General features: G+C 32.2%; 6 protein-coding genes and 1 long non-coding RNA gene across 14 annotated transcripts; 4 read left to right on the forward strand and 3 right to left on the reverse strand.

Moving 5' to 3' along the window:
* Positions 1–874: 874 nt before the first annotated feature.
* On the forward strand, positions 875–3653 carry LOC128896085 (protein disulfide-isomerase A6 homolog). Its single transcript, XM_054159265.1, has 6 exons — positions 875–1047; positions 1256–1449; positions 1524–1748; positions 1885–2091; positions 2176–2501; positions 2790–3653. The coding sequence occupies exons 1-6, from the start codon at positions 1032–1034 to the stop codon at positions 3106–3108; spliced, it is 1287 nt and encodes a 428-aa protein (XP_054015240.1). The 5' UTR covers positions 875–1031; the 3' UTR covers positions 3109–3653.
* A 705-nt stretch (positions 3654–4358) lies between these two features.
* On the forward strand, positions 4359–9014 carry LOC128895238 (gamma-tubulin complex component 5). Of its 3 annotated transcripts, XM_054157654.1 has the most exons (15): positions 4359–4566; positions 4682–4758; positions 4839–5267; positions 5332–5591; positions 5677–5848; positions 5943–6153; positions 6217–6517; positions 6579–6775; positions 6856–7156; positions 7227–7446; positions 7526–7814; positions 7886–8086; positions 8180–8262; positions 8328–8487; positions 8733–9014. In XM_054157654.1, the coding sequence occupies exons 2-15, from the start codon at positions 4687–4689 to the stop codon at positions 8777–8779; spliced, it is 2943 nt and encodes a 980-aa protein (XP_054013629.1). In that variant the 5' UTR covers positions 4359–4566; positions 4682–4686; the 3' UTR covers positions 8780–9014. The 3 variants fall into 3 exon arrangements, with proteins under 3 accessions (XP_054013629.1, XP_054013628.1, XP_054013630.1); XM_054157653.1 differs by lacking the exon at positions 8733–9014 and having other exon boundaries at positions 8328–8607; XM_054157655.1 differs by lacking the exons at positions 4359–4566; positions 4682–4758; positions 8733–9014 and having other exon boundaries at positions 4979–5065; positions 5167–5267; positions 8328–8607.
* A 787-nt stretch (positions 9015–9801) lies between these two features.
* LOC128895239 (ras-related GTP-binding protein D) lies at positions 9802–12203 on the reverse strand. Of its 4 annotated transcripts, none has more exons than XM_054157657.1 (7): positions 11996–12197; positions 11824–11919; positions 11483–11631; positions 10994–11400; positions 10770–10906; positions 10555–10697; positions 9802–10496 (listed from the first exon to the last, which is right to left on the reverse strand). In XM_054157657.1, exons 2-7 carry the CDS (start codon positions 11824–11826, stop codon positions 10070–10072), a joined length of 1266 nt encoding a protein of 421 aa, XP_054013632.1. In that variant the 5' UTR covers positions 11827–11919; positions 11996–12197; the 3' UTR covers positions 9802–10069. The 4 variants fall into 4 exon arrangements, with proteins under 4 accessions (XP_054013632.1, XP_054013633.1, XP_054013634.1 ...); XM_054157658.1 differs by having other exon boundaries at positions 12023–12196; XM_054157659.1 differs by having other exon boundaries at positions 9802–10263; positions 10348–10496; positions 11824–12192.
* A 370-nt stretch (positions 12204–12573) lies between these two features.
* LOC128895975 (condensin complex subunit 1-like) lies at positions 12574–18660 on the forward strand. Its single transcript, XM_054159046.1, is given in 15 exon segments — positions 12574–12684; positions 12776–12937; positions 13091–13225; positions 13446–13624; positions 13700–13839; positions 13912–14125; positions 14208–14256; positions 14259–15744; positions 15746–16376; positions 16813–16940; positions 17016–17270; positions 17358–17630; positions 17698–17840; positions 17913–18227; positions 18342–18660. Coding segments are annotated over 14 exon segments (4230 nt in total). The 5' UTR covers positions 12574–12684; positions 12776–12819; the 3' UTR covers positions 18506–18660.
* LOC128895981 (uncharacterized) lies at positions 12775–13191 on the reverse strand. Its single transcript, XR_008461895.1, has 2 exons — positions 13066–13191; positions 12775–12978 (listed from the first exon to the last, which is right to left on the reverse strand). It is a non-coding gene; the product is annotated as an uncharacterized LOC128895981 (long non-coding RNA).
* A 4-nt stretch (positions 18661–18664) lies between the features above and the next one.
* Positions 18665–21927, forward strand: LOC128895978 (synaptotagmin-A). 3 transcript variants are annotated; one of them, XM_054159049.1, is made up of 9 exons: positions 18665–19375; positions 19527–19617; positions 19687–19869; positions 19953–20146; positions 20221–20408; positions 20488–20595; positions 20708–20828; positions 20913–21256; positions 21337–21927. In XM_054159049.1, exons 3-9 carry the CDS (start codon positions 19724–19726, stop codon positions 21640–21642), a joined length of 1407 nt encoding a protein of 468 aa, XP_054015024.1. In that variant the 5' UTR covers positions 18665–19375; positions 19527–19617; positions 19687–19723; the 3' UTR covers positions 21643–21927. The 3 variants fall into 3 exon arrangements, with proteins under 3 accessions (XP_054015024.1, XP_054015025.1, XP_054015026.1); XM_054159050.1 differs by having other exon boundaries at positions 19712–19869; XM_054159051.1 differs by having other exon boundaries at positions 19724–19869.
* A 173-nt stretch (positions 21928–22100) lies between these two features.
* LOC128895980 (60S acidic ribosomal protein P1) lies at positions 22101–23507 on the reverse strand. Its single transcript, XM_054159054.1, has 4 exons — positions 23305–23507; positions 23006–23153; positions 22373–22474; positions 22101–22191 (listed from the first exon to the last, which is right to left on the reverse strand). The coding sequence occupies exons 1-4, from the start codon at positions 23374–23376 to the stop codon at positions 22178–22180; spliced, it is 336 nt and encodes a 111-aa protein (XP_054015029.1). The 5' UTR covers positions 23377–23507; the 3' UTR covers positions 22101–22177.
* Between the last annotated feature and the right edge of the window lie 30 nt (positions 23508–23537).

The following is a 23537-nucleotide window of genomic DNA, read 5'->3' on the forward strand; positions in this document are numbered from 1 at the left end:
GAAACGACGGTAACTTAACCTATAAATATTATGTATACGTAATAATCAAAGCTCGGTAATAAAAGAATTTAAAACAAAAAGGAAATGTATAACGATATTATTTAAAGTAATACAAACGAAACTATACTTAAAATCGCAAAGTTATAGCAATCTACTATATGTTTCTATATATGTAGACAGAAACACAATCAAACATAACCTAACAAAACAGATCGATAAGCTTCGTTCGTAAATCACGTGGTTTTGTTTATAGAATTTTTTTCACGTAATGAAAATTCATCTTGAGATCCCATGACCTACCGCAAATGGCGCCAAGTTTAATTTTGTAATGCTGTACTTAATTATTTTTGAATATTTACTATTTGCTCTAGCGGGAATGTTTGGCGATTGATTTCAATATTTCATAAAATATTGCACAGGTATTATACGATGATCTACAACAAAGTGACAAAATTGTTGTTGTGGCAGATTGAGGAAAATCATGGAAAACCCATAAGCTTCTTACTTTAATAATAAATAGTCAAGAAAATCAGTAAGAAATATAATCAGATAATTTGTTTTTAGTTTTGGATAAAATAATGTATACCCATATAATTTTCTAGAAATTGATGAAATTGGTAGATTTTCCCACAGAAAAGATACGTTAATAATTCTTACAGGATATAGGTTCCTGATTACTTCATAACTCAGAAATTTAGTACAATCTACATACAAGTACAATTCAATTTTTTTACTTTGTTGCGAGTGTCTATATATGGTGTGCCATATAGTTCCCTATCTATCTACCACAGAGAATCTTTATTTATGTGTACGACTGTTGATTACGAGAACCAATCAAAACGATCCACGAAAAGTTATATATGTGGTTCTATGAGAGTGGGAAAGCACGAAACAGTACATTAGAAGTTTAGAACCAGAACGATCGAGCACTACGAGAAATTGATTCCGTTCAGTATTATATTTAGAAACGATTTTCAGCGAATGGTTCTTTTTTTTTAAATTGTAAAATTATCGTTCCTTTAACGGGAAAGATGTACGGTTTACTAGGTAAGTTTTCAAAGTTGATATGAGTCAATTGCTTCGTGGCTTTTTATTATTATTAAATTTTGACCAGCAGGTGTATACCATACAAAGCCTTTTGTTTTAATCGTTGTGTCAAATATACACGTTTATTTGATTTTATAGAAATTCAAATACTCTCTTCTAATGCTATTCGTGTGCAATTTAATATATCTTTTCTATTTGTTTCATTTAGGTATCTTGGTATTAGTTAGCGGAGCCCATTGTTTGTATTCCTCTAATTCAGATGTCATAGATCTCAAACCAAACAATTTTGATAGTCTAGTATTGAATAGCGATAATGTTTGGATCGTGGAATTTTACGCGCCTTGGTGTGGACATTGTCAACAATTAACACCTGAATACGATAAAGCTGCTACAGCTTTAAAGGTAACATTGTAATTACATTATTCTTGTCCACTTTTTTAAGTAAATTCTTTATTACTACCATGAATTTTGAACAGGGTATCGTAAAGGTTGGTGCAGTGAACGCGGATGAGCATAAATCCCTTGGATCGAAATATGGAATTCAAGGTTTCCCAACGATTAAAATCTTTGGCGCCGGTAGTAAACCGGATGATTTTAGTGGACCAAGAAGCGCAAGTGGAATCGTCGACGCTGCTCTTAATGCGGTTAGTCAAAAAGCACGAAGGGCTTTAGGTGGAAAAAAGAGCAGTGGAGATTCTAAAGTAAGTGTGATAATGCTATCGCTATGTTTGATGATCTTGAAATATATCGAAGAACGAGATCGCGATTTAATCTAGTTTTTTCGATAATCATTTGAATTTAATCCATAATAAAAGAAACTCTCTATTTTGATTATAGTTCAAAGAATCTAAAGATGTTGTCGAATTGACGGATGAAAATTTCGATAAAGTGGTAATGAATTCGGATGATTTGTGGCTAGTCGAGTTTTACGCACCCTGGTGCGGGCATTGTAAAAACTTAGCTCCCATTTGGGCGTCCGCGGCAACGGAACTTAAAGGAAAAGTAAAATTAGGTGCTATCGATGCTACTGTAAATAGAGTTAAAGTAAGTGGTTTCTTTCAAAATTGTTTGTATCTGAAATGGCTATATTTATATCGTTACGTATTTAACAAGATAGTAATGTTACAGGCTAGCCAGTACGCAATAAAGGGATATCCCACCATCAAATACTTTGCACCTGGCAAAAAATCATCTGATTCTGTACAAGAGTACGACGGTGGTCGCACGAGTAACGATATCGTAAGTTGGGCATTAGAAAAACTGGCAGAAAATATTCCAGCGCCAGAAATAGCTCAAATTATAAGTGAAAAGAGTTTCAAAGAGGCATGCGTAGACAAGCCTTTATGCGTTGTATCCGTTTTACCACATATCTTGGATTGTCAATCAGATTGTAGAAATCAGTACTTGAAAACATTGAACGAGCTTGGAGAGAAATATAAACAGAAGATGTGGGGGTATGTACAGGTTTTAGTTATCGTTTAGTAAATTAACGAATATATCCATATTTCAGATTGTGAAACTCGATATTCGTTGATTTTTGGGTCAATCTTCTCACTGGTCCTATTACAGCGTGGGTATTTCGGGATCGCTAAACCCGCGTAAACCCAAAATATCAACGATATATTATTATTCAAAATTCATGTTTGTTTGTTTGTATGCATACTGAAGATTGTCCTAAAAATCAACAAACAACATAAGAAGGAATGTCTATCGAGTGATTATATTTCTTGTATGGTTTATAGATGGGTTTGGGCTGAAGCTGGTGCACAGCGTCATATCGAAGAAGCCTTAGAAATCGGAGGTTTTGGTTACCCTGCATTAGCAGTTGTAAATATTAAAAAAATGAAATACTCATTATTAAAAGGAAGCTTTTCCTACGATGGCATAAACGAATTCTTACGAGATTTGAGTTACGGACGAGGAGGCACAGCTCCTTTGAAGGGAGCTCAATTACCCGAGATTCTTGAAACAACGCCATGGGATGGCAAGGATGCTGAACCACCGCAAGAAGAAGAAATCGATCTTAGCGATATAGATCTAGATGAGAAAGATGAGCTGTAATTACGAAAACCAACTTTTCCCATAAAAAAAAAGTATGCGCATCATATACATGCATTATTAAAAATAATTCGATACTTATTTTTATATTAAATTATTATTTTCTACTTATAACTGTATAACTACGTATTAATGTACAATAACAATACAGCGTCATCGTAGTAGTATCGGAAATATTTTTTTTTTTTTTACTTTCAGCTGAAACGCATCGTCAATTTGTTATTCGTACAATTGTCCTCAGGAATTTTAAGTATATTAAATTAAGTAGATACCGATTCTTCCATTAAAGTAAATTTTTCAAAATTGAATCTGTTTGCTACAATAGAATTGTGTATAACTCGCAACTCTGAATGTAGCTAAATATCAAGGGACGTGTCTAAATATTTTTAAGCGATTATTTGTACATTTTTTAAATAATAATAGATCGTACAAAGTTGTAAAACTTTATAATAAGAACGAAGTATATACTTCTCCTTTGATTGTATTTAAACTAAAACTTTTTTATGAAAATGTTGTAAACTCAAAATAATTACAGCTAATATATAAGATGTTAAGTGCATTCCATAACATACTTTGGTTCTCCCTACAATGGGACCAAATATTATGGTAATTACGATGCATACTGCTGAATCCCTTACGTTTATTTATGATCTCATTATTTAATTGAGTTATTTTAGTCTTCCATCATGGTTATAGGGAAAATGTATATTATTACAACAATGCAGTATGTTTATACATTTATCAATACATAAAACAATCATCTCCTCATTTATACTTAACTAATTGTAATCCTATCTTACGTTTTTGTCAAGTAAATTTTGCAACAAAACAGTTTATGTAAAAAAAAACATGTTTCATATTATTCTTCTTATTTTATGTAATTCCTTAACAACTTCATTAGTTACTTAAAATTGTTTAATACAACTTACATTATTGCTTTTCGAAGATTAAGATTGATGTATTCAGGTATATTTAATTAAACAAATCGAATAGTTTATTAAATTAGTAACAATTTATCGATCGATGATTGTTACTTTTTGTTTTGTTATTCAATTCAACAGTCAATTAAAAGTTTATTCTGAATTCTTGCTTTATAAATCATTTTCTAATTCCATAAACAAATTTTCTTTAATTGACTAAAAAAAAAAAGTTCAGAGCTTGATCTTATCAATTAGTTATCGTCACTTTTGTTTATTGAATATTATGAATAGCAGTGTAAGTATAAACTATAGTATTTAATTTAAAATAGTGCTCGAGTAACTTATATGACAAATTATGCGCGTACAAGCTATCGTGTCCAGGTTTATTCTTTCTCGCAGAGAATTTAGAGTCGCTTTTATTATAACAGAATGTACGTTTCCACATCGTTATCTATAAGTTCGAAATTATATACGAGGAGAAAACAAGGTCGCGTACTTTTGAAAGTTTATTTCCGAAGTTAAACGAGGAGTTCATTAAAAGGTTAGAATATTAAATAATTTTACTATTTTTAAGGACAAATTTTCATCTTCTGTTTCTGTTTAATTTATCATTTGTATTTTACGTTTTAACGAATTTCCTCTGCTCATGCTTTCAGCAAACATGGGTACAAAAACATTGAACGACATTCATACAGATATAAAACAATTAATAACAACAATGACTTCGTTTGAGGTAATATTTACTTTAAGTTAATCGATCAGTAATTGATCAGTACTTTTGATAATTTGCATTAACAATTTGTATAATTATAGGAAAACGAAGAAGGATTCAGAGTTTGCGAACGATTTTGTACGATGAGCATTAAACACCATCGATATTTGTCTGTTAACAGTAACACCACAAAAGAAGCTATCAATGACCTGATCACAAAGTTTTCCATTCATGGAAAATATAATGTAGCAAAAAAATTCGAAGAGCTTGTAGATACATTTTTATCGAGTTTTGATTTTGAACAGCATCCACAATATGATTTACAATGGTATTTATTAACTTTCTTGTTGGAATTATCTAAAGAGACTTGTAAATCAGATTTGGAATGTTTAAAGTTAACACGGGGAGAAAATATTTTTAATGCAACAGGTGAAAATGAAAATGAAATTATAGAAGAAATTGATTGGGCCCAATATTTAAAAGAGGACCAACAACATTTTTTCCATGATTACAAAAGCGATACAGAGAGCGTAAGTATTCTTATTTCTACAGATTACGCAGATGTACTAAGATTTTTTATATAATCTTTTATAGGAATGGTCGGATGATACAGAAGATTCTTCTAACTTAAGTACAAATTTTCAAACACTTACAACCGATACAAATACGGCTAAAGCGCTGTGTATACCAACTGCTAAAGCAGAATTAAGTAAATTATCCGTAGCTTTAAATGAGGAACTTAAATCTAGAAACTGGTTAATGTTAAACATTCAAAATACGTGGTGGAACGAATTGGAACGGTGGGAATATCCAGTCAAGAGTAAATTTTGCGACGCTTATCTTTGTGAAATCTGGTAGATACATTTCTTTTTATATATATAAAAAAAAAAAATGTTCATTCTATATTGTAAGTAATATTATTATGCTAATATCGAATAGGCGTAAAGCAACCGAGACAGGTTTCTATTCGCTTGGCACCCTTAGCGAATATTTAACGTGCAGGGAATTATTATGGATGTTTTATATTCAAGCGCGTATGGTAGTGTTTCAACAAAACGAAGAAGCAGATTTTTCAATTCGTCCTGATATATCCATACCTAGCTTAACTATTGTGAGTACGAATATATAATTTAGTAAAATGTATGTTTTACGTATATATCGAATATTAACCGAAATTCGAGAATAATGTTATTAGAAAATTTTAGGTTGCTTTTAATGGCATTCTTCAACCGTTTTGCAAATATTTTTCTATGATACACGATATAGAACAATTTGGAATCGACCTATATTCGGAACGGGATGGTTTTTCTAAAAAACCACCTTTGACTTATGAAGCGTATAACGCAGCGCTTGGACAACATTTAATCAATTTTAAGAATAAAATAATCGATATTGAAAAGAATCTCATGAAACAAGGTATAGAAAATGTTTTTCTAAAGCGAATACATTTTTTAAAAGTAATAAACTGTTGCTTTTTAGACGACTGTTTTACGCTACTATCTTTATCGACACTTCTGAAAAAACATTTGTGCAGCGTGAAAATTCTGCATGATGTTCATAAAGGAGTTATATCTAATTGGAGAGATGACTCGAATTGGATGTGCGCATCAAAGTTATTGTCGTCTTTGTATTTTGAAATGCAGAAATCGCATAATCGAAAGAGAACAAATATTTGCGCCAGTCTATATTTATCTAGCCTTGCCGTTTATTTGAATATAATTGATACGTGGTTAAGCGAGGGACGATTCGAAGACTGGAGAGAGGAATTTATAATTTACAAGTAAATATATTTGAATATAAAATGAGATGATGGTAGATCGTGATTATCTTTTTCGTTTCAGGTTTTCGAACGATGTAGTTTCGCAAAACAATGAACAGTACGAAGTATTTTCTTTGAGATCTTTGGACGATATATGTTTGGCTGATCCGATAATGCAGTTTTTAATCAAGAAAGTGCAGCATATGGGTCAGAGTATCGAGTTATTGGTATCTTTAGATCGCATTACAGATATATGGCAAATTAATAGCGGAAGTAGCGGTATGCGGTACTTTCAGTTTAACTTTGCTTGTTATCGTAGTTACGACGAATAAAAGTATTTAATAAAGCACATTTTACAGAATTAAGAAGCTCTCTGATGGATGAATTTTACGCTAAACTAGAAATTGAACTTTCTAAATACGGTACAGGCGAACTACAAGAAGAATTACCGATATTCCAAGAGAATGAAATAATCGATGATAAAAACGACGAAGATGTAGAAAAGAATATCGTACAAGAATTATCTGAATTTAATAATCCATTTCTATTGAAAGCTTTAGAAGGCTACATTCCTCCTCAGTTATTGGGAAAAGATATCTCCGATGCTTGCTGCTCTGTCGTTAAGAGTACTAAAGTAAATAGTAATAATTTATTTAAAAGGTACTTCCATTATGAACTTGAAACTTCTGGAAAAAATATTCTTCTTCAAACACAAAGTATCAATTTTCAGACTCGAGAAAGTATCGAATTATATTTTGCCATATAGAAAAATATTAGAAAATATTTTAGCGGATATTTTAGTTTCGCGGTATAATAATGCCAGCAAGTTAGTCAAAAATATAATGTCAGAAGAATATAAATTGGAGTCACATTTAACATTGATGAGATCTGTTTACATGATGGAAGCAGGGCACATAATGAGTACATTTTATCAGAAATTGTTCCACGAGGTATAGTATAAAATATTATGCATAGTATGCCGTATATTTTTTTCATAAATATATATATATATTTTTTTTTTCAATGTAGATCGAAACTAATCAAATGTGGTGCAATCCTTACTTCTTATCGTGTATTCTCGAGGAAGTTCTATCCCCATGTTGGCCAGATTCAAGTTCACGTTGGTCTGTTACAGTTTGTAGTACTAATACAAATCAAGTATTAGTGGCTGTGGATAATATAACGTTACACTATGCAATAGGTTGGCCTATTAACATTATATTAAACGAAAAAACTTTCGTAAAATATAATGAAATATTTAGGTTTCAATTAAGGCTAAAATGGGCTTTATGGACATTGAACAATTTGAGATTCAGCGGTAAGAAATATTAGAAAACTTGCAATGTATCATGTTTGATAACATACTATAAATAATGATATTTCTTATAGATTTGGAAGGTTCAAAGTCAATGCGTAAAAGAAACAAACTGGAACAATTTCATATAAGACGCATTGAAAGTTTGCGATTTTCTTTATTACACGCAATTAGCTCGATACATACATATTTATCAGGCCAAGTGCTGCAAAATTTAAGTCTCGTATTAGAGAAGTCGTTAATGCAAGCCGATAGCCTTGACGTAATCATATCAGGTAAAATGAATTTATAAAGAAATAAATCGACGCGCATATATAGATGTACGATATCTTTGTTGCTAATACTTTGCTAATTGCTAATATTTTCAGTTCATAACGAATATTTGCGAAAAGTTCACGAACACTGTTTGTTAACAGCAGAGTACGACGATCTAATGGTGACTGTAAATAATGTATGTATGCATATTGAATACTATTATGAAATGTACACAAATACACAATGGTATCTGTATTTCAGCTAATTGAAATGTGTAGCCATATTCGAGCTCGATGGAATCATAAAAATTTGATGTTTGCCAGCGAGGAGTTAGATGTATTAGAAAGCAGTTACGCTAAATATCACACGTATCTCGCTATGACATTGCACAATGCTATACAAAATAAGGATGCAAATTACTGTAAGTCAGAAACTCTCTTAACAGCATTGTACAATATATTTCAATCTGATACTCCCAAATTGAGTAGAATTCTTCGAAACTATGAGAACAATAAATTATAAGATTATCAGATAAAAATAATAATTATCATCATCGTTTTAAGTTTTAACAGTTCCTACTAATCGAGGCAAATATATATATATTTATATGCACAAATGCATGATAATTAATTCAACATATTTTTTTTTTAATTGGTTTGTTCACAGTGACTGGTTTAAGCTCAGCATTTAACTGCAGTATGTCGTGTGCTTAACACTAATAAGGTTTCACACTATATTTTTTAAACGCAATAATAAACGGCATATCTATAAGGAATAACTTTGTAACAATCAAAATTGATCAAAATTCGTGTTATATGAAACTAGTCATTAACAAGGAGAATGTTGTCCTTACTAATGCTTCGCACCCCTTTATGTTAAAATTCTCGCAAACTGCACTGTCTAATATTGTTTACATTTAAAGTAAATGGATTTGTATCGTAGAATAAACATCGACATTCTTTCTATCCTAATATTTGAACATTCGTTTCCCTATATTCCAAAATCCTATCCAATTTCCATGAATTCCTTTCAGATGATTTAATGCTTCAATATCAATTTAATATGCGAAATGTGTACATAAATAATGAAGCATGTTCGTTCGATAACCTGAGTCGCAGTTTACTAATTGAAGTAGCATACCAATATTTACCTCCATCAGGTTTGCCTGTTCCTATTCCAAAATTGATACATAAAACGGATTGGTACAGAAGCAGGTAAAGAAATGTATAGTTTAACCTTAGAACTAACTGTTACATAAGTTTATTAAACGTTATTATGACTTTTGTAATAAGTTTCGATATTACCTTGATCAAAGACAAAATTTTCTGTAGAACACTCGTTAAACGTAATAAATTTGAATTTTTCAGTTTAAATTCCGAGTATTCTTTACCCAATGAAATTAGTTTAAGCGAATACGAACAAACATTTTCATACATACGTTGGTATCAATTGGAAGAAAATATTGTTACGTTTAATTTGTCTCCATATATCTTACATCGCGAAATCGAAGATATTATGAGCAGTGATAATAATATAGACGATGATAACACCGAGGTGCAATAGTCGTAATTCAATGAAACTAAGACACGAAGAAATTTGATGAAATGGTAAGTTACTAAAGAATGATATTGCGTATACGGAACTTCGAATAAATATTTATCAGTACCGATTATATTTCACGTTTTTATATAATATGTAATTAAAGAAAGACATAACGGTTTACAACAAAAATTAATTATTTAATAATTTTATTAATTCATATTTTAATAGATAGTAATAACATATATACATTCACGTTTCTAGATTCATTTAAAAAATTTATATTAAATAATAAAGTAATTACATCTTGCGTTAACTAAATATGTATGAAATTAAGTCCCGAATAATACGATTATGCGAGATATTATTACCAACATGTAACGTAAGAGTGAAAAAATATGTATGAAAGAAACTTACTTTCTGTTGTAAGGTTCAAATAAAAATTCTGAGCATTAACGTAGAGGTTAACTTTGCGCGATTACAACAGTACCATTTTGGCCCATGGTTCCACTTTGCGACACCGCAGGTGCATTCGAAGTTTCATTAACGGGAGACGTCGAATGATTATTAACATTTATAGAAGCTAAAGCCTTATTGCGTAATTCAAAGACTTGTTGTATGGCTTTACGAAAGCAAAGAAAGTTGTAATCGATTACACCTGCAAAGAAAAACGAGAAAGTTGAAAAGACCGAGTATAATATTATCGTTATATTTCTTTGTACATTTGTTCTAAAATACATACCTTGTCTGTCGAAATTATCTTCTCGTAAAATACAGACTAGAGCTAAAAATTTATTAACTTCTCGCAAGTACAAAATCGTTCCATTATTTAGTTTAATTAGACTGGAACTTTGACTATCGAACGCTGCAGCTTCCAAATCTTCTCTTAAACTAAAATTAATTACATTGTAACATAATGTTTGCATAAAGAATTTTTAATGCAGCTTACCCATATATGCAAGATACATCGATAACGACATCGATCATGTCGCAACAGAGTTCGTAACTTTGCATATCTACGGGAGAGCTATCAGTTGCAATATAAATTTTCGATACTACATCAAATAAAAATGCTTTCTCGATCGCAGAATTCTGAAAAAAAAATTATAATTTATAGTATAAAGAAATAAAGTTAGAAAAAACAAATATATTTGTTTCTCTTACAGATATAAGTATGTTGAGTAAATTTTCTAGAGTCGGTAATTGCGGTATCAATTTTTGAACAACTTTACTAAATGCTTCAAATATGCTATGATCGTATATGGATGTCAGATGAAAACTTAGATGTATTTGATCACACCCTAAAAAAATACAGATATAAATTTACGCATTTTTTGTGAATAACATAAAAGTATTTCAGAATTTCCAATAATTTGTCTTTTCTTTACCAGAGTCCGCGAGGTCATCGTTCGCCCTGGTATGTATATCCCTTTGAGTTTCCATTTTACAATCGTCGGATAGACCGTCAACTTTATGTATAAACACTTCAAATTTGATAGCTTGATTAACCTTGTATGCTTTTGTAACCGTTAAATGAAGTTTGTTAAGCGCTTCCATATAATCATCTTGAGCATCAATAACGAAAACCAATGCTCCACAACCGCCAAATATCATGTCGCTGTCGAAAGTAGGATCAAAGAAGTCAATTTGTCCTGGAAAGTCCCAAATTTGAAACTGAACAAAACTAGAGTTACTTATGTCATCCTTAATAATCTTATTTGTGCTTTCCAAAAATAACGTTTCGTTTGGCGACATCTTATGGAAAACTACTTTTTGTATAGATGATTTTCCGCTCCTAGAATGAATATTAATTTTAATATTAATTTCACGCGATAATATGGATAAAACGATAACATATTCAAAATTTAAGCGAGTACCTTCGAAGACCCATTAAAAGTATTCTAGGCTTTTGTTCGCCCGCCAAAGGGTCCATAGATCCTTCTGTTTCGCCATCGAAAGGTGCATACCCAAAATCTTTAGGAAACGATCCTACATCATAGCCAGCTTGATATTGATCATCGTCATCCTAAATTAATAAAATTCTCGTTAATATAAAGATACATTTAAAATTAAATAAAAAATCCTGTCTGTCATAAATGTACTAGAAATGTATTTTGAAATAAAAGTGCATCATTTTATTAAGTTATTTTACTATTTTATCAGTACGTAATACATCAATTATTATCGCTACACCAGTTTGACTCATTGTTAAACTTACCATATTCGTATTACCGAAGATGATATTTTATTTATTTAAAGTGTCTTTATTTTAGGATAGACTTTGTATCCATAAACTCACAATATCATGGTGCCACTACACATTAAACAAAGTATATATTAATAATAATTAGTAATTAATGCAAACAAAACATATCTTTGTTTATAATTACGTGGAACCGTAACAAATAATGTACAACCATGCACGACTATTATTCGATACAATATCAATGCGAGCGATGATTACACTTGATTACACTTGATTACACTGCATTACACTAAGCACGATTAGGTTGACACACAAAAATAAATATTCACTTTCACAGCCAATTGTAAATGACATTTGTGGTGTACAGTCAGTACAGTAGAATAATATCAGTGATGGGCAAAACCCTAGGTTTCGAACAAATCTGAAGTTTGCCGATATGTTTGTCTCGTTTCCTCTTTTGAACACTTTCCAGAGAAAGAAACGAAAACAAACACATCGGCAAACTTCAGATTTATTCGAACCCTAGGGTTTTGCCCATTTCTGAATAATACGTATAAATTTCTCTTATCAAGTAGACTCTATCTAATTCTATCATTTTACGTGTTATAATTCTAATCTTAATATTATATTTTTATAACAATAGAAATTAAATATATATTACATTGTTATATATAGAAATGTATTGCAATGGAATTTGCAATTTTGTCGTATGTAAATAGCGTAAAGTTCACATCCAATTGTAACGTTGAACGTATGATGCGATGAAAATAGGCACAAATGCGAAGTACCAACTATGCAACTACGACTATTACGTGCTATTACGTTGGTATCAATGGATTTGAAAAAGTACAGTTTGAGTTCAGTGCTTTTATGGTTTGTATATCCTCTAATTTTAAATATTATCGTTATTGTAAATATGTTTCAAGAATTTATAGGTAATTGATATTTGAATTTTGAAATATAGGAACGAGATATTAACCTGGGGCTACAGAAGAGAATTTAACCAAAATGATAAAGGATTTTGTTATTCCTGTAAATAAGGATGAACTGTTGCAAAGAAGAAAGAGTGGACAATTTTCTGTTGAAAAACTCGTTCCTGTACGGATGCTTTCACACGCCATCGATGGTATGTAATAAATGTCATTCACTATCTTTAGACGTCTCTCCCTATAAAATGTATACACAATATTTAGAAAACTGTACATAGTATACATAGAAAGTAGCCTACTGCATGATATATTATTTTATACGTACCACTATATTAATTTTCTTTTTGTAGAAGCAAGAAAATCACTCCAAGCAAATGGAATTAATTTTATCCTGAAACACTTTGATACATTTTTCTCTATACTTTTACATGGAAATAAAATTGAGTTAGCAATCGTTATGCAAGGTTTCTCTAGAATTCATAAAGGTAAGAAATATTATATTTCATCTGCCTGTACATAATATTCTTGTATAAAAACTTTAGTAAACATAGGTCCAAAGGTCAACCGTTTCTGAGATATAAACATTTTTGTTTGCTAGTATCAGCTTTTTCACTCAATATAATGTGCCCTATACACAATATAAATATTGAATGCTTTTTTTGAACACTATAGATGCATACTAAATTTAATTACTGTTGTGCATAGCTATCACAGTGCTGGTTCACGATTTGGAAGGCGTACTCGAAAGAGGAAACAAGCTAGAAAACGACGAATCCATACGATTTTTCAACATTACTAAAATGCTAGTATATTTATTTTCTGAACTTATTTGCCATATACATGCTGAAATTGTTAAAAGCTCGAGCAGTAAATATGTTGACAAGGTTCGTTCGTCGTATATAACGTAATGGTACTGTAGATGTTTCATACTTTTATATTAACTAACATGTATTATTTAGTCAAAAAAAAATACAAAATCAGATATAGAAGAAGAGTGGGATACTACCAAGGAGAATGCATTGGAATACAGTTATAGATTGCTCCAATTACCATTGCAAAAACTCTGGCGTCCTCCCATTGTCGAGAATGCGTTTATTATGTAAGTTTTAGTCGCACAAATACGTACATGTTAATTAAAATTTAAGATATTAACTATAATTTCATATCGTAGGTTGCTCACTAAAATGTGCTATAAGATATTAGAACATTGTAGGGATTCAAAAGATAAATACGTACGGCAGACTATTTTCGAGGTAAAATTTATTTAATTTTTTCGTTATATTATTTTTATATTCAATATTTTCATTTTCTTTTCAAAAAAAATTTTAGGAATTTCGATTAAAAAATACAATCATGGCATGGACTGCGTGATAAGAATTATCCAGGTATGTATATGTATTCGATGATTTTAAATTTCATATGGTTTTAGCAAAAAAAATGCACTAAGTATGTAATTTAATGTTACAGTTGTTGAAGTTACACAATACGTTAGCAACGCATATAGCAAACGGTGTTATACATGCGGTTGTAACGGTTTAATGAAGGAAGTAATAAAAGAAATAGATCAAAGCGAACCATCTGAAAGCAAGAGTCGTTGTATATCGATATTTCTTGAAACTATTGCTAATACTAAACCAAATCTTATAATTCCTATTCTCGTCAACGTGATGGATTATTTGGCTAGCGAACATTATACATTGAGAAATTGCGCGATTAGCGTTATAGGAATAATCGTGCAAAAAGCGTTAACCGGAGACGATCTTACGCAAAAACAAAAAGATCAACGCGATGAATGTCTGAATAGTTTATTGGAACATATTTTAGACGTTAATGCATACGTTAGATCTAAAGTCTTACAGGTTTGGCAAACTTTATGTTGTGTAGGAGCTATTCCTTTAGCAAGGCAAGGAAAACTTTTAGCTGCCGCAGCATTACGTTTAAATGATAAAAGTGCCATCGTACGTAAATACGCGTTACAATTACTACGTGTTTTACTTCAAGCCAATCCTTTCGCTGCTAAGTTGAACAAAGAAGAAATTTCCAAGTCGTTAGAAAAGGAAGAAATAAAGCTGAGAAACATGCAGACTAAAATGGTTAGCAAAAGTGCTCGTGGTGACAGTCAAAGATTAGAACTGTGGAACACTTTGCTTCCGGAAATAAGAAAAGCATTAAAAAAATTTTGTAATGATACAGAGAAAAAAAGTAAAAAACGAGACAAAGGTGATGAAAGTGAAGAAGAGGAAGAAAATATCGATGACGAAGAAAAGTTCAATCCTGATACAGCATTTGAAAACATTAGACAATTAATATTAAAAGGAAACATTTTTGTAGCGGTGACATATTTGTGGAAGGCTTGTATGAAATTGAAGCAAAATCCAAATATGAACAAATTGTCTTCCGAAGCAAAAGAGGAATTTTTATTTTTACTTTTATTGAAAACGTTTGTGGAATCGGAGAATAATGAAAATAATCCGCAAGTAAATGCAAATACAGCACAGTTATCGGACAAAGATAAAGGAGAACAGGAAGTAGAATCGCGGAAACGACTTGTAGAGTATTTGAGAAACTGTTTGGTATTTGCAAACGAATTGGAAATCGCTATACCGATGGCAGAAAACTTGCTTTTTTCTACAACACCAAGCGATGCCATTGAAGCGTGTACTTTACTTGGTAGAGCATACCAGTTTGATGTAGCTGGGGCTGAAATCGCTATATGCTATGCTTTGTCTCAAGTATTTCATCAGGATCTTTCAGTACGCAATAACGTAGCTGTAGTATACAAAGACATTTACTTGAGTACTAATGAAAAAGTATCAGACAGACAGAAAGCCCTTTTGCGTGTTAAAGCTTTGATCGAATTATTCAAAGGACTTAAGCCTGGTCAAAGTCAAGCTTTGAATAAACTTCTTTTAACGTGGTATGGTAATAATGAACTAGGCAGCGAAGAATTACAGGTTTTATGGGAAAAATTTTCAATGAAATCATCGGATACAGATCCATTGGACAGCTTTGATGCTGATAACGATGATAGTTCAAGCTGAAGATGGTATTTTAACTGAAAATTTGGATGTATTAATAAAAGTGGGCTTGGGGCCACGAGCAAAAACTGATTTTCTTCTAGCCAGAGATACATGCAGAGCGTTGATGAAGATAAAAAGAAAAGGTGACGACGCTGAAAAGTCACCTATTAGGTATCCCAATGATCACGAAATGTTTAAAGAAATAGTTACGTTACTAATAGAAAATTTTACTAACACAAAAGAAGATGGATACGTGTCGTTCGCAACAGACGCTATTAACGCTATTTATCATTTAGCAAATCAGCCTGCTCATTTAATGAAGCACGTAGTATTAGAAGTGTGTAACCGAGGAAAATTCAATAATAACGATAAGACGCTACACATTCCATCTTACTGGCTATCTAAATTTCTATACTTAATCGGACACATTGCAATTAGAGAAATGGTACATTTGGACACATCACTCTACACGGAATTGAAGCGAAGAGACACGATACGAAAATCAAGAAACACAAAGAAATCAAATACAAATAAAAGAAATTCTCGTAAATCCAGTATCGTGAACAAATCGTTCACTACCCGAAATAGTGCGATGCAGATGATTCGTAATAAAGAGGTACGATATATGTACGTAGTGTTTTATAATCTATGGGAAATATTCTGTATTTAGAGATGGATTTATCAATTACATTACATCTCTGTCTGTATACAGACGTACAGGATGAAACGCTTAACATGTTCGCTTTGAATATCATAGAGCAGAAACTACGTGTTGTATGAAACGTCGTATACAAAAGTTATGTAATTTCGAGGGAGGCTCTACACACAGTGGAAAAGAATTTCGCAAGCTAACAAAAATTCAAATTTCTTGTTCGCAAGAAATGAATCGAAACCAGGGCATAAAATTCACAAAGCTGGAAATTCTTAAATCGAGAACTCCATGTGTACAATTTCTCATACGACACATGATTTATAAATTATTCAAAGTGAGCGTGTTAGGTTGCCTCATCCTGTATATTTGGCATTCATTTCATTTCCGATTTTTCATTTAGGCGAGCATAGTGGAAGATAACGGAGAGGAAGCTGTGGAAGGAGCAGCAGACGATGAGGAAGCAGTATTGATAAACAATATTCTTGAAAATCATATTGTAACTGGAGATGGACTTCTAACAAAATTTGTGTATGTTAACGAATAACAGTATTTACAATAATTTACACGTTACACACGTCTCGTTGTGAACTTTATGTTTCACAGTCCACTAGTGTTACATGTATGTCAAAATCCCAATAAGTATAACGACGAAGATATGCAACAAGCTGGTACTCTTGCTCTCAGTAAAATGATGACAGTCAGCTCAATATTTTGCAAAGAAAACTTGCAGCTTTTAATTACGATACTGGAACGTTCGCCGTACCCTAGAATCCGAGCAAACGTTCTTATCGGAATAATGGATCTTGCATCGAAATTTCCAAATGAAATTGAACCATGGATGAAACACATTTATGGCAGGTAATCGGAGATAGAAATTAAGAAATATTAAATACAGCAGATGTAATAAAAGTACATGCTGCGATTAGAAATATCATATATTTTCAGACTACGGGATGAAGATACGAACGTACGAAGTACCTGTGTTCGTGTTTTATCGAGTCTTATAATGAGAGACATGGTGCGTATCAGAGGCCAGATATCGGAATTAGCTCTCTGCATAGTCGACGAAGACTTTGAAATTCGTCAAAGTGCAAAACAATTTTTCGAAGGATTTTCGCAGAAAACCAATGCCTTGTACAATATAATGCCCGACATATTGTCTCGATTAACCGATCCTAATTTAGAGATAAGCGAATCGGATTTCCAAGAGGTTCTAAAGTATGCATTGTTGATCAAAAATAAACGTACATACTCGACAGTTTGATTCAATAATTTACATTTACAGGCACATCTTAGGTTTATTGCAAAAGGAAAAACAAATCGAAACTATAATCGATCGAATTTGCGTTAGATTTCAACTGGCTACTACAGAAAGACAGTGGCGTGATTTTTCATACTGTCTGTCACTTTTACAATTTGGCCCGAAAAGTAAAGAAGAAATAATCAGTTAAATACAAATTTAATTAAATACGTTACGTTTCGTTAAACATTTATTATTAGGTATACAACGTCTTATCGAATGTTTACCTCTATTGAAGGAGAAAATTTACCACCCACAAGTTTTAAAAGCTTTGCAGAATGTTGTGGAACAGTGCAAAAAGAAACCGAATACAAAAGTAGCTTGTACAGAATTGGAAGAAAAAATAGAGGAACTTCTCAAAAATAGAACGGACAATAACGATAACGAAATTATGCCACCGCCACAAGCACCGGTAAAAAGAAACCGTGTTAGACGTTTAAGGCGCAAAAGTAGTAGCGATGAAAAGGATGACGATGCCAATGGTGATCCTGATACAGTACCTCCTGTAACGAAAGGTAAGTTTTTTACATACACAAACTACATCCACAGATATTTGTGGACATATATGCGTTGATTTTGCTATATACGAAACAATTATTTTATTGCGTCTAATTATTTTATTTGTACAGGACTTAGGGCAATCCCGTCAAGTCCAAGACAATTACGAAGTCGGAACAAAGACAATAATTCGAGTGCTGCTTCAGTATCGAGAAGTAGAAACTCCATTTCAACTTCGTCAGGTACATCGAAAAGAACTTCGGTACGTTTATCGCAGTCACAAACTAGACAATAAAATTTGCGATTACATTAGTAGAATTAATGTATAGTTTCTACTGTTTAATATATGTCGTATAGAGAAAATAAAAATAAGAGGAAAAGGCATGTATATTTTCATACGATTTCGTAAAACTGATGAGAATGTCAAATGTTTTGTAGAATTATCCTTTGTTTAAGACTGGTCTGAGTTAGGTAGGTTCAATTTTACAAATAAATCATTTTTTTTTTGCATGTAACGAATCAAGAATGTATTACTTTCATTTGTTTATAAGGGTGCAGAGTTGTCTACGCAACTGCAACGGATTTTGTGTTACATTAAATTGTGTCTTACATTAAAATGTTCTTTCTTTACATTGTTTTATATTCTCTTCATTCTCTGACATCCTTGTTAGTACCGATTATTTCGTATTCGTTGCCTATGAATTTCACAATTAGTAATTGTTTAAAATGCAATTTTAGAAGAGTTTCTGCAACTAGCACAAATTATAATCTCATTCCGGTTAATTTAGCTAATATTTTCCTAATATACACGTTCCATTTTAGAAATATTCGTAGATGTTTTTAATGTAGCAGTAGAGAAAATGTGAAGTCAGCGAAATAATTAGTCGGTAGAATAATTAAAATATTAGTCGGTAGAATTAAAAATATTAGTCGGTAGAAATACCGAGTTTCTTTGCGTTTAACGAGAACTATGCGCACACCGCAATGGGCATGCTTTATAATGACTTTTACCCCTGTTTACCCCTTTGGATTATATAGGTAGGGTAGTTAAAAAATCATTCGTGGATGCGGCGAGCTTTGAATCATTATGTTCTAAAATACGTGAGGACTTGAATCGATAATATCGTAATCAAAATTGTACCATGAGAAATTACGCATTACAACGGTAGGTATTGATTTGTTTTTGCCATAGGTCAATATAACGTCTAGCTTTGTTTTTGTAACCCTTCGTTGTATCTACGCGCGCGTCCATATGTTTATGTTTTAATCCGGTTTAATGTAAATACAGTTTTTAAACGTGTCAACTTACGTTTCAGCGTACAGGAAATTAAATATATTTTTATACGTGCAATTGTATACTGTACAATTCTATAAAAGTATAGCATAAGAAATAATGTGAAGACAAAAGTAAGTAAACATATTAAAGTGGAATAATATCGAAAAATATTTTGTATCTTACTAAATTGAATCGCACAGAATCGTAAATGTAATACGTTTGAAGCTTAAATTGAAGATGGATGTTCATGGCATTGGTATTGTTGCTGTTTTGGGATCTGTTGGGGCTGCAACTGGGGCTCTATCAGCTGTAATTGTTTATACAATTTGCATTAGACGCAGACGATTGTCCCTTCTTGTTCCAGGCAGAGGACCTCTCAATTGGTATGCATATCGTATTCCTTAAAGCTGATTAAAGTTAATATTTGTAGTTAAAATACACAATTCACGGTTTATCTACATTTTAGGTTTGAGAAAGATTTATTGAATAGAGCAGAAGAAGCAACATGGTCATCGAAAGATGTGTTTGGTGGTTTAAGATCTAATTCTGCTTTAGATCTAGAAAATAAGTCTTTGAAACAAAATGATCGTTGTTCCGATGGTGAAGAGTGGCAATCTAATTATGTATTTGGTAGCCTAGCAAGTGATTCACCTAAAAAAGGTGACCATATCTTAACGATACAAATAAGTTTTATTTTTTCTTGTATTATCTGATATATCATTGATTATTTTCAGTTTTACAATATTTATCAGAGTCGGAAGATATTTCGATATCACCTGTCAGCTCTTTTGCACCACCGTTACCAGAAGGAACAGTGGCTGCCTCTGAAAAGCACATGATAATTGTAAAGTCAAAGACAAAAAGTATAATTGATTCACATTCTCGACTCAGTAGTACTGAAATTGACACTTCTTCCTACAAGGTATAAATATTTTTAAAGACCAGTTGGTATCTTGCACAAAATTCCATTAATCTATATTTCAATTTTTTGCGTGGTACAGCTGTCTTCTTCCGCATCGACATCTTCGTCTGACGAAATCAGAGGTGAATTACAAATTGGTTTAATTTACGATGCAAATGGTGGTATTCTCACTGTTAGACTTGTCAAGGTAATTTAATACATACATATTAATTAAACGTGTGCATTTACTTTTCATTTGCTCCTTAAAATAAATGTTGAATTAATAAAGAAATGAAATGAAAATATCTCTCTTTATAAAGGCACACGATCTTCATGCAAGAGAATTAAATGGAACTGCAGATCCTTATGCAAAAGTACGTCTGTTACCTGACTGGAGTAACGTATGGCAAACAAGAATACATAGGCGGACTTTGAATCCAGGTAAATTTCGTACATGTAGATTACGATGAAGTGATATTTATAAAAATAAAGTCTAACGTGAATTATTATAATTTTTGTGAGTAGTGTTCGACGAGGATTTCGTTTTTGAAATAATGCCCGAGTCATCGTTAGACGGAAGAACATTGGAAATCCTACTTTACGACTTCGATGCCTTCTCCAGGCATCAATGTTTGGGTTACGTACAGCTTCCTTTATCTGCAGTAACCGATCTAGATACAACGCTTGTTCTTATTACAAAACCAATTCTACGGTATGGTATCGAGAATGGATTAAAAACACCATTTATGGGAGAGCTTATGGTTTCCCTATCTTATCAACCATCTGCAGAGAAATTAACGATTATAATTGTTAGAGCGAAAAGCTTACCTAGTCTTAACGATACGAAAAATGCAAATCTGTACGTAAAAGTAAGTATACGTAATTTACATCGTTTCTATGAAGTAAGTACTGCAATTTGTATATTTTTAATATATCTAAATTTTTTTAGGTGAAGATTATTCAAGATGGCAAAAGTATTAAAAAGAAGAGGTCCAGCGTACAACGCGAAACCATTAATCCTGTATGGAATGATATCTTAAGCTTCGATGTTGGTAACGAAGTATTGTCCAAATGCATAATAGAATTTATTATTTTACGAGAAAATGGTGAGCTTTTGGCTAAATGCGAGGTATCTAACAAATGTCAAAAAGAGCTTTTTCAGCGTGTATTAGCAGGAACAGGGGCATCCGCGCAATGGTTACCGCTATCCGAACCAGAAACTTATTGCGGTGATACCACCGATTTAAAAGATTAAGAATCTCATGAAAAACCGTCCCACTATGCCGGATACTTTAACCCGTTCGCTAATAAGAACTTATATCTATGACTGTAAGTCTGCGTTTCAAAGTTATGTTACAGAAAGAAAGATTACAATTACTATTATATTATTCTTGTAAGACGTATTTCGATCAACTTCGTGTGTTCAAGTTTGGATATCTTTAAATGTTATTTCACCATTTATTTATTTTATAATGCAAATCTATCAAAAGTTTTTAATTCCTTTACAAGACTACTGTAATTGCGAATGATACTATATACTTGTTTATTACAATCTTTATCCTGTACTGGAATTATTTTTGAAGTTTACATTTGCATGTACAAATACTATAAATAAAAAAAACGTATGGTTCGACCTATCGGATAATGGAAGCGTATAGAAACGCTTCTTCTTTCCTTTGATTACGGTTATTACAATTCACGTAGTCGAGTAAGTCAGTTTAAAAATATTTTATTCATTGTACAATATAACTGCCAAAAGTGGATGGACCAGCAAATTGCGATCCGAAAGTTTAGTCAAACAGACCTGTAAAAAAAGTAAAGTATAATTAAAATAGATTCTTTCCTTTGGTTAAAAATATCATGTAATTGTAGTAGCGTTCTCATTTTCAAGCATCATCGTGATAATTTCAGTAGCTAATACATGATAGAATAATCATTGAATATAAGGCGTTTCATTAAATAATAATCAATAGTACAATACTTACCAAAGCCCATATCGTCGTCGGATTCTTCTTCAGGTTCTTCCTTCTTCTTTTCTTCCTTAGCTGGCGCAGCTTCCGCGCTAGTAGGTGCTGCAGCGGTCGGTGCTTTAAAATACAAAAAAAAAAAAAGGTATAGAAAATATTATTTTATAAAAGTTAACGGCCTAACGTTCTACTACAGTTACGCAATATAAGTAAGCACAATGTCAATGTTGGTTAAAAAAATTCAGAATCATATGTTAAATATGACCACATATTTTTTTATTCTTTTTTCTTTTTCCTCTATCACTGGCCGCTCTAACAAGTAACGTCGCTTAGATCGGTGGATGTAGAGGAATGTTAATAAAGTTATGTAAATAGTTTTAGAATTTACGAAACGACTGTAAGCATTTGATTTTTTAACATATTAGTCTCTAACCTAAATTGTAATAGCGCGCAATCTACATACCAAAACTGGTTTTACCTATATCTGTCAAACTCGAATAATTGCAAATGTTAGTATCACTTTTACACGTGCTTGTGAGTACACAGAAGTCACTCATTGCTTAGAACAAGACTTACTCCGAAAGATTATTAAGTCGTTATTAAATTCTAATGTCTTTCCTAGATTAAGAATTTAACGCGTATTATAAGTACCTGCTGCTGGTGCAGCTCCAACGCCTGCTCCAATGTTTGTTAGAAGGTCTTTCACGTTAATATTTTCCAGAGCTTTGGCAAAAAGTCCAGGCCAGTAAGATTCCACGTCGACGTTAGCAGCTTTCAAAATTGTTTGGATTTTTTCGCCCTAAAACAAGCAAAGGTATTAATAAATATTAACCGTAAACAGATTACGCACACGTGAAAATAAATAATGATAGAATATCATAAATAGTACTTCAATCTTTCATGATGCTTTCATGATGCCGCGGTCGAACATGCACGCGACACGTACTTACAGTTACAGCGATGTCATCGTCGACGAGGATTAATGCCGAGTAAATGCAAGCGAGTTCAGCCTTGGTAGTCATTTTTTCTACTTGTATAATTTATATTAAAGCTGGATGTATGTCAATAATGGTGCAAGTCGTTGATATAACCTTAGCTCTGCAAGAGAGGACAAGCACTCGACTTTCGAGATCCAGCGGAAAGGAAACAGAAGGAAAAGATACGAACGGAAATCACGTGACAT

Source organism: Hylaeus anthracinus, unplaced genomic scaffold (assembly GCF_026225885.1).
Source record: "Hylaeus anthracinus isolate JK02 unplaced genomic scaffold, UHH_iyHylAnth1.0_haploid 5, whole genome shotgun sequence".
In the NCBI taxonomy this organism is placed as follows: Eukaryota; Metazoa; Arthropoda; class Insecta; order Hymenoptera; family Colletidae; genus Hylaeus; species Hylaeus anthracinus.